This window comes from Gavialis gangeticus, unplaced genomic scaffold, assembly GCF_001723915.1.
Source record: "Gavialis gangeticus isolate Ggan-Ray unplaced genomic scaffold, GavGan_comp1, whole genome shotgun sequence".
NCBI classification, from domain to species: Eukaryota; Metazoa; Chordata; order Crocodylia; family Gavialidae; genus Gavialis; species Gavialis gangeticus.
The window spans coordinates 157359538-157370237 of NW_017729025.1; the positions used below are offsets into that span (position 1 = coordinate 157359538).

At 43.2% G+C, this 10700-nt stretch overlaps 1 protein-coding gene across 1 annotated transcript in view; it reads right to left on the minus strand.

Moving 5' to 3' along the window:
- LOC109299244 (SITS-binding protein-like) overlaps window positions 1-10700 on the minus strand; it is a 133861-nt gene that overhangs the window by 91401 nt on the left and 31760 nt on the right. The window contains exons 3-4 of the mRNA XM_019519846.1: window positions 2527-2734; window positions 1860-2010 (exon numbers count right to left, since the gene is read on the minus strand). Of these exons, the coding sequence (XP_019375391.1) occupies window positions 1860-2010; window positions 2527-2734 (359 nt within the window). The remainder of the gene's footprint in view (window positions 1-1859; window positions 2011-2526; window positions 2735-10700) is intronic.

Sequence of the window (10700 nt, forward strand, 5' to 3'; positions counted from 1 at the left end):
CAGGGGCTAGCAAGCCTGCAGTTTTGAGCTTCCTGTGGCTTTCCATGCAGAAGTCACAGGAGGTTTTCTCTCAAGAATTTGGGGTGCTGTTTCTCCGAACCCCCTGAACCTATCTTGTTGAAAGTTGGCAGACTTTGTGGGCTCCTCAGGAGCTACCATTCCTGCAAGTTTCATCAAGATCAGACACGAAATGCCAAAGTTATAGCCTGCTGCGACCTTCCCCATTATAGCCTATGGGGGAGTCAAAGCAGCTCGAATATTTGACTGAGCTTTGACCTCGAGTTGAAGCAGACCCGCTTCCACTCGAAGCGGACGGCAAATCGAAGCAGGACCCGGTTTAATATTCAACATGGCTGTCGAATCGAATATTACCTGCTCTGCACAGCCCTACTGAACACCCCCAGTGGAGTAAATCTTACCACCATAGCAGGACATCCCCCACAAGCAAGTCACCTTGTGATTTTGCACCCGCCTCCTACAAAAACCTGTCTATGCTGCTAATATCACAGTCTTTATTATTTGCAGATTTACAGCAGCTGCTACAGGCTCACAGCAGTAGAACAAATTTCCCCATTGTGCCGGGGGCTGCATGTACAGCTACTGAAAGACAGTCCCTGCAATGAGGAACTTTCAACATGTAGCGCTCTCCTTAACTCCTTTCCTGTTTGCACTGTGCTCCTAGAAAGAAATAAGCTGAAATATTAAAACCCCAAAGTTTGCTGTGGAAAATCATGGATTTTTTTTTTTTAATTACTATTTTAGACAGACAAGGTTCATTTCATTTGAAAACTTTTTTTAGGCTGTTGGTTACTATTAAAGACACTGTTCCTGTAACACAACCTTCTCTCTAATACCCAGTTCCCTGAACTCAACCCACGCATGCCTGCCTATAGACACATTCATTCGCATTCTAATTAGAATGCAGCAGAGCAAACTTGATTAATCAAATCTGCTCCATATTCTAATTAAAACACTCCAGTGTCGCCTCACTGTCATGTGTATTAAGCCCCCCTGCATTTCAAAATGGCCACAGGGATGCTTTAACTAAACCTCATTGAATGAGTTTTAGTTAAAGTGCCCATGCAGCCATTTTTAAATGTTCGGGTGCTTAATAAATGTGAGGGTGACCTGTTTTAATTAAAGCGGCTATCCTGGAACCACTCTAATTAAAACACATTCCCCCCCCACCTTTGATCTTGTATATAGGCAGCCCATGTATGTTTTCAAAAGCTCCATGCTGGAGACATCCAGTTTCTTTATAAGTAGCATCTTGTTCCCTGCCCCAGAACAGCAGGAACCTATCATGCTTTGTTCTGGGTTTCCCCTAATATGTATCACCCCCAGTGCACTCAAGAAATATAATCTAAAAAGTTCTACAGCATGTGAAAGGAGGCAGAGCTATGGTATATGACACCCTATGGAAGGAAGAACCTTACTGTGCTGATACTGCCATGCATCTTCCCACCTTACTGGTGTTGCATAAATTGCTGATTTTATCCCCTGGAGGCTAGTCCGATTCACCTCTAGAAGAGAGTCACACTTTCAGGCTGGGTCCAACTCTATTTTATTGCTTGCAAGCAGGCCGACAGAGGAGCTTGTTGCTCAAATCAGTGTCGACCCTAAACAAAGCGCGCGCGCTGCTTTTATTGAGCTAGCAATTTTTAGTTGGCGTGTTACATTTTGATTGGTCATTACAAAACAAAACCTGGGCAACATGTAAGACATGCGTAGTGGGCCATCCTGTACCATGTGGGTGGAAAGTTACAGAATGCAGGGGTTAATACTAAAACAAGGAACAAAGAAACATAGAGAAAAGTATCTATTTTCGCTACACTGGTACTCTGCAGAATCACACCTACCGCATTGGAAAGTACCATTGTGGAATGTTCATTGATGGCAATTAGCCCCTCCCCAAGATGGTGCCTTTTCAGTCTGTTGAAGAAAGACCTTAAACCTCGCTCCAGTTTGGCAGCAGAATCTGCTGCTCCATAATACTTCCAGATTGGTAACCTGCATGGGGGTAGGCAAAAAGAAAGGAGCTTGCTTGATGCGAAGAGGTATTATTGGTATGTCTGTCTTCTCACAACTGGGCAGATGTTGTGACCAAAGTCTTTGGAAACACTGAGGGGTGCAGAAAGGGGAAGTATGGGGAAAACACCGAAGGCATTTACCCATTAAAAAAAATGTGGTCTAAGCTTACTTGAAACAGAACTTTAGTGCAAAAATGTATGTGAATATTTATCCCCAGCCAACCACGCTTTTGTATCATGGATTCTAACTCCATTAGTAACTGTGGTAATACTTCTCCTCACCAGAAGGAGAAATGCTTCCATTCATTTTTTTTCTTTTCAGTCCACTGGGGGACCAGATGGCTCAGGGCACAGGGTAATGGCCAATGGAGCTTTTCACTCTCAAGGTTGATAGGGCTGATCCTATCCTGATTGCATGAGGACCAAATGTGGGTGCCGGTGGAAGGCTGTGGTGTCTTAAGATATGGACATTTTTGTCACAGTGTAGCTCTCTTACCCTAGTATGTCTGTGTTTGGCAGCCTCCTCTCCTGTTCTGAGAGCTGGCTTCCCACCTCCTGGTGGGCAGACGTGATGTTTTGACTGATGCACACCATATACTGCAAGGGAATCATGTCTATGCTGGAAGGGCTCTCCAGGCAGAAGTGTTTGTTACTCTCCACTGAGAGGAAGACAGGGACATCAGGTGCAATCGTTACTGTTACCCCTTTGGAGACAAGAGAAAACAGAAAAGATAAAGAAGTCCCATTTCAGTTGTTTTTCCCCTTTCTTCACCCAAGCTCCTCTCTTCTCTTATGAAATCTCTGTGGTTTTCTGTTAGCATTCAGCAATTTTTGCCAAAGGTGTTGGCCCACTATACTGTATTGCTGCACATGGATCCACCCATTCAAGTCCTTGTAATGCCATGGGGCCAGGGGGATTACACAAATGCAGATGAGGTGCAAACTTGGCAGTGAACACTGGTGTATACTACATAATTATGGGCCAGGTCTGTGGCTGATGCAAATCAAACTAAATCCATTGATACTGAACAGAGGTTCATTAGTTATACCAGCAGAAGCTGGTATACCAGTCTCGTAAGTAGGTTCTCAAACTACCTACCTACTCGGTGCTGCCAACACCTTTTGAGATTGGCAGACATGATTTATGATTTAATATTTACTCTTCACTAATGATAGTTTGTTTATTTTCTATTTGCACCTTCTGCCTGGGAAATTATGTGAATTTATATCATAATCACAGCAGGAAGTCCAGTGTGCTAGGTACTGCACAAAGATCTGGTGAGACAGTGTCCATGTCTCAAAGCACTTACAGTCTAAACACACAAAAGAGATGCATGTAGGAAGAGAAACACAGGCACAAAGACGTGACATGGCTTGCCCATGCTCTAACAGCAGATCAGTGATATAGCTACTGAAGAGACAGACCCTACGCAAGATAACAGACTCTTAGTACTGAAAGATGGGTAGCCAGAAAGCAATCAGGGATTATAGTTACTGGATTGGGATAAAAAGAGTGATCAGAGCTCAGAGATAAGCCACAGGTCAGGAAGCCAGGGAGTCAGAAGGCAAGCAACATAAGCAAGTTGAGTTGGGAAATCAAGAGGAGAGTGAAGTCCATGAGCAAGCCAAGTCAGGGAATCAGGATGTCAAGAAGCAAATAGTTTATTAGGGTGAAGTCTAAGATCAGAAAGAGCCGTATTTCCCAGACACCTTTTGGTCCTTTTTTGGGTTTTATATAGGGGAAGTATATGTCAGGTGCCAGGTACCAGGCACTCAGGTTTCAGGGAGAAAGCAGAGACTTGGGCACTGGTGAAAGCTTTAGGCAGATCTCATCCATCCTTTGGGAACAGCAGCAGGGTAGCAGGTTGAGGTAAATGACTACTGGCCAGGCCAAAGCCCTGGATTCAAGGTTGCAGGCTTGACATAAGATTTAGTATAAACTTAATTGCTCTACGCAAGATAGCATTTATAGTGGTAGGGCTGGAACGATGTAGTTGTGATGGTACAAGAAATACATGAAAGGCATATTTATAGTGACATTTTTAGCATGGCTTTGTGCTTTAACACAATAAAGGCCACATGAACCTTCACTCAGTGAACTAGTTCCTCCATTCTTGCTTGCGAATGAGTAAGTTTGACAGCTAGCAAAAGACAGGGTTGAGTTTACTTCAAGAACTAAAGAAAGGATGTGAGAGATAACTGGGTGAGTGACTGATTTCGTTGGGCAACTGATTATTGTTACGGATTTGCCAATGTCTACAACAGATGCTGATGCCACATGGTGCAATTGGATAATCTAGCCTAGACATGGAGGCTGGAGTCATTTTCTTAAGCGTCAACTTGCTTTTTTCCTTCATTTTGAGGCATGCCAAATGTGACATTGTGGAGGTAGACATCTGAAGGAAACTGCTAAATGAAGGAGAACTCTCCAAACTAGCCATAGTCTGGTGTTGAGTCCTAGTGCTGAGATTAGAGGAGGTTATCTACCTCCTTGGCTTGCTATCTGCTTGATCTGCCCACCATTCCAAGGGAGGTGTTAAAACCATCCAGAAAGGAAAAATTTGCAGCAAAAATCCAAGGTCTGTTGGGGGTGTGGGGCTTTCTGGGTCACAAGCTGTATCAAAAACACAGCCCTTCCAATCAATTATATCAGGAGCAAAGGAAGTCACAACATCCACACTAACCACCTAACCTTGACCCATCTCTCTCATACCAATTAGCAAAAAGCTCTAAGTGCCTTTCCTCATGTTAGGTCTGTGACCTCAGTTACAGCTCCCTAAAACATGGGAGCTGAAGAGTTCAAATCCCTTTTTCATTTAAAATATTTTCCAGTTTTACCTTGAGAAACATTTTTTCTACTTGGGCCTGGAAGTATGTAGCAGGTTCCAACACATGAATGAGAGCAGTAAGTATATCCTGTAAACAAACCTTAAACTTCTCCTTAAGGTTATTACATTGCATCTGCTCCTAGTTCTGTGAACATCCCCAGAGAAATGGAGCTGCTACTGGTCAGTAGAAACACTGCTGAAAACTTTCCTGTATCAAAGTATCTTGGTTACAGTTGATATTCTGTGTTTACATTTGGGGGGCTGGGAAAGGAAGCCAGGTTAACTACCTGAGAGTGAAACTCTAGGAGGAAAGCACTAATTGACTTTGGAGACTGTAGTACAGACAAAAATGTATTTGGTTTCTAACCCGAACTATTCACCCAGCTCAAGTCTGATGTCACTGCCATGAACAAGACTTCTCCAGTTGTGGTTTTCATTTAAGCAAACAGCAACCCCCTTGAACCTCCTGTTTGAAGATTACAAACTCATTGCTTGATGTGTTAATTTGATCATTTGACTAAATTGAGAATGAAAGCCACTACTGGTGTGAATTCATTTAGCTGAATTTAATTTGATAATGGCATTGTTTAACCCCTTATTTAGCAGTCTGTAGCACCTGAATTTTAGAGATACTTTTTATTTTATTTTACTACTTGTAATAGCATTTATAAAAAAGCAGTTTTAGAATTTTTTTCCCCTTCAATGAGCAAATTGAGCACGTACGAGGGACAGCCTTCATGGCTATTATTAGTTGATAAGAGTCCAGAGCCTGCTTCCCCAATTACCCCTTCAGTTCCCACAGCCAGGAACAGAAAGCAAGTCTCCCAAGTCCCAGTGCAGTGCCTTCCCCATTAGCTTCTGATTACCTCTCTGGTTCTTCTGCACTAGCCCAAAAGAATTGTGTTTGGGAGCACAACCCTGCAGAGGAAAATGCTTGCATTAATAAACTTTCATTAACCCTTCTGTAATTTCATGTATACATTTCTGCTCAGATTGGCTTTTGCAATATCTATTTTTATTACAAAAAATATTATTTTTATATATTTTTACCCAGAGCCATTGCAGGGCTGTGCTTTGCTGTGGGCAACAATGATACATAGAGCTACACCAGCTATTGCACTGCTGGTGATGGTGGTGCATCCCACCCAACAACTACATCAGCAATTGTTGCACTCTTCCCTGCAAAGGTGGCACCTGGGGACTGCTACTCTGATGTCCCTCTCCCCTGATCAGTTATGCCACTGTTTTCACCCTTCATTATTTGACTGCTTAGCAGGGCCCTTTTGAATTAGGACTGGAGGGTGAGAAAAGTCAGAGAAAGCAGGACTGTTTGTAAGAGGTGAAGGGAATGCAGGATCAAATTCTGTTACCTCAGTTACCTCTGTGCACTGTCACTGAAATGATTGAGAGCTGCTGTGTTGAACTGCATATAGCCTGAGTACATCTTCCATTGGCTAGGCACAGGCTTTTTGATCTCTAAGGATCCAAACAAGAACCTTCAGTTCCATTGCTGGAAAGGTGCGCAGGAAGTGGCAAGGTATTGCTTAAGCTCAAGACAAATCCTTACCATGTCTAGAATTACACTCTGAAATTCTGGAGCCACTTACACCAATTGAACACCAGTCCAGCTCCACTAATTTTAATGGAGTTTCTGATTTTTGCTAGTGGAGGAGGGAAGTCACTGAATCATAGAAAATGAGGGTTGGAAGAGACCTCAGGATGTCTGGTCCAATCACTGCCCAAAGCAGGATCATCCCCAACTATAGCATCCCAGCCAAGGCCTTCTCTAGCTGGGTCTTAAAAACCTCTAAGGATGGAGATTCCACAGCCTCTCTGAGAAGCCTGTTCCAGTGTTTTACTACCCTCCTCCTGAGAAAGCTTTTCCTAATATCTAACCTCAAATTTCCCTTGCTGCAACTTGAGACCATTGCTCCTTGTTTTGTCATCTGCTACCACTGAGAACAGTCTAGCTCCATATTCTTTGGAACCACCCTTCAGGAAGTTGAAAGTTGCTATGAAATCCCCTCTCAGTCTTCTCTTCTCCAGGCTGAGTAAGCTCAGTTCCCTCAACTTCTCCGCAGAAGTCATGTGCCCCAGCTCCCAAACCATATTCACTGTCCTCCGCTGGACTCTCCCCAGTTTGTCCACATCCTTTCTGTAGTGGGGAGCCCAAAACTGAACACAGTACTCCAGATGTGGACTCACCAGTGCTGAACAGAGGGGAATAATCACTTCCCTTGATCTGCTGGCAAAACTCCTACTAATGCAGCCCAGCATGCCATTAGCTTTTTCTGAAGAGCTACTGCTTACCCAGTTGGTCCCCAGCCTGTACTGATGCATGGGACTGTTCCATCCTAAGTACAGGACTTGACATGTCTCTTTATTGAACCTCATGAGATTTCTTTTGATCCAATCTTCCAATTTGTCTAGATCTCTCTGAATCCTAGCCCTACCCTCCAGCTTATCTACTCTTCCCCCCAGCTTGGTGTCATCTGCAAACTTGCTGAGGGTACACTCCATCCCATTTCATGGGTCGTTGATGAAGATACTGAACAAATGCCTACCACGTAAGCATTCTGTATGTTTTCACGGTCAGGACTCTTTATCAAAGCCTGGGAGCTTTGTGGTTCTAAGACAGCATATTTTTAGAGGGAGCCCAAATTTTAAAAAAATACAATAAACTCACCATTTTGAGCAATCCCAGAGAATTAACAGGGGGACTGCATGGTTTTTGGTGTTTGGGAAATAACAAGGATTTGGCAGTTGCTTAGACAAGCACAAAAATGCAGACACTTACATAGTGGCTACCAAATACCTGTGCATACATGCATATGCACGGAGATGAGAAGGGGACTGTGTGCTGTGCTGTATACTATTTCTCATCCAGAAGAAACTGTCCTCTGGCTGTTTGCAAGATGCTAGGTTTATTTGGTAATATCTTTTATTGGTCCAACCATGCAGCTGGAAGAGATGATCAACAGACTTTTTTGGGCACAAAGAAAACAGTCAAAGAAAGGGAAGCAGGCTTAAACCTGTGGAGCAAAGAGAAGAGGTCAGAAGTACTTACAAACCATGTAAAAGGCAACTGAAATAGATAAACCTAATTATGTAAGGTGAGGGTGTTAAACTCATTCCAGGCCCTGAGCTGGATCGAAACTATAGGGTCCTCCTGGGCCAGACGATGGAGCCAGTGGCAGCTGCAGTAAGTCTGTCAGAGGCAGAGATCTGGGACTAATGGCAGGGGAGCCAAGTGGGGATGGACTGTGTTACACACCCCTCACTCATCTGCCTGAAGCAAAGGTTAGTTCCAGCAAGGCCTGGGGGTCCCAAATTCTGTGGAAGGCCTTACCCCTGGCCCCACCTGCAACTTCCAGTAGCCTGCCGGTAGCCCTAAGGGTCAGATGGAATGGCATGGGGGGCCTGATCCAGCCTGCAGGCCACATGTTTGACACCATTGATGTAAAAAAATATAACTATTCAAAGGGGAATGTTAAGTGTTGATTTCATCTACATAATGGGGTTAAATAGGAGTTATGGTTTTACCTGGTATTTAGCTTAAACTGTATCTGCTTCTTTCCCAGATTGGAGAAAGGGTATTTTGTGCCCAAAAACCTTGTCTAACAGCTCTCACAATGCAAATATACTTTGCTTCTTGCATATTCCTGGACCATCATGGCCATAGCCCTGACCCTACCAATCTGGTTGTTCTGTAGTGTTATGCAGAATCCATAGTCCTTTCTAATATGAAATGCTGTAGTGGAATAAGACAAGCCCCATAACAGGACAGAATACAAACAGCAGCATGGCAAAATTCATTGTCTTTGGGTAGAATCTGAAACAACAAAAGTGGTGATCCCCTCAGCCTGAATGAAGAGTTCACAGAGAGCCTGTGCTATTTTCGGCAGCCTGCTAGACCAGCTGAGGGTTGGTTCTGTAGAGATGATACAACCTGAGCACTTCAATGCAAAATGGGCCAGATGTGTGATCCCCATTGTAGGGTTGGGAAATTTTGGCAAAGAAAGATTAGGTACTATGACAAAACCAGATGGGGAGTCTTTACCAGAGAAAGGTAATGAAATCTGAGTTCCTGGGGTAAGTGTCTTAGCCACAAGACCATCCTCTTCCTCTCCTGCCAGATCAGAAGAAAAATCAGGAGCTCACTCAAAATCCTAGAGTTTTCCTTCTTGGGAAGAAGGGGACATACATTCTGTTGGGCATAGTTGTATCATGCTTTTGAACTCTTCTCTGAGAACAAATTGTCACTGAACCATCTAGGTAGTAGCTCCCTGTTTCTTATCATTCAGCTTGGGCCAGACAGATACAGACCAGAGAACTCATTAGAGCCCACATCAGATTTCACAAAAACATTCCACTGCTGCAGAGCCCAGGATCTGTAAATCCATTCCCTATGACGGATTTCTCTCTCATACATGCAAGCCTAGTTTACAAATCCCATCCAACCCTAGCAGTCTTTGAAGCCTGGCCATTATCTGATCTGGCTGTAAGTCAGAGTGCTGAATGCACAAGCCCTGGTCAGATTTTGTGCATGTGGGGGCTTGCTTCTGCTCCTTGTGAAGCCCGTGGCCAAAGCACAGCACTGCAGGTACAGACTTCTGGTTAGTGCAGGAAGTTCTGATAGCTAAGCAGCTGCAGACTGTGGAGGTATTTCTGCCACTCTGTTGCTATTACATTGTAGTGGTTGTCCTACTGCAACCCTTGCCAGTTCTTGCCATTCCAAGTGTACTTCCCTTACACATATGCAGAGTGATCTGGCTGTGTGTAGAAACCAGGATACAAAATCTTCCCTGGCCCATATCTCATACCTTTTTACCCACAATACAGCTAACCCTGAGGGTTCAAAAATCATAAGTCCAAGCCCCAAATATGATGGGATATTTTTTCAAATCTTTTTTTTTTTTTTTTAAACAGGCTTTTTTTAAAACAGGCCTTCTGGTTTCTGAGTCCTTAGAGGCACTGAGGTCATGGTCCAAGCTTTTCTCTATGACCAGGAATACCAAAATATTCTTTAAAAACAAAAACAGAACAATTGAATCAGATGTTTTCATTTAATAACAGGATTCCAGGAACTGAACCATTATAGAAAATACCATGCACTACCTACTTGGGAGACTCATGGGCAGGATTTTGAAATAAGGACTGCAGGTGATGTGGTGCATCATCCCATATAATACAACACATTTATTTTCAGTTAAAGAGCAACTAGAAGCAATGGGTCTTGTACTATATTACCCAGCTTAAGATCAAAACAAAAACAAATATAACTTTACTGGAATCTTCACTAATTCACTAGATTATATATTAATTTTAAAAAAATACAATGAACTAGGCAAAAATTGGTCAAAATAGTAGAAAAAGATTGTTTCATTAGTCCTGTAGTCATTACAGTTAAATGCACATCTTATTATAAATCCATAAAACAATATCTAGTCTTCTTGAGTATCCTGACAGTGCCCCCAATGCTTCACTCAGCATTTCTACACCTGAGTTAGTATTATCACCCCTGAATTAAAATTTTGAGCTGGAACTAAAAGCAGCCTGTAGAACTGTGAAATAGAAGAGAGACATTACCAGGAATAGCTAACAGGCAGCAAAATTGCAGAAGAAAGGATAGTTTAATAGTGGAACATAAATACCACTGGACATTGGAGTCAGAAGCAGACTGGCCAAGTTCTCCGATGACACCAAACTTTGGGGCAAAGCATCCACACCAGAAGACAGGAGGGTGATCCAGGCTGACCTGGACAGGCTCAGCAAATGGGTGGATGAGAACCTGATGGTGTTTAACACTGAAAAATGCAAGGCTCTCTACCTTGGGAAGAAA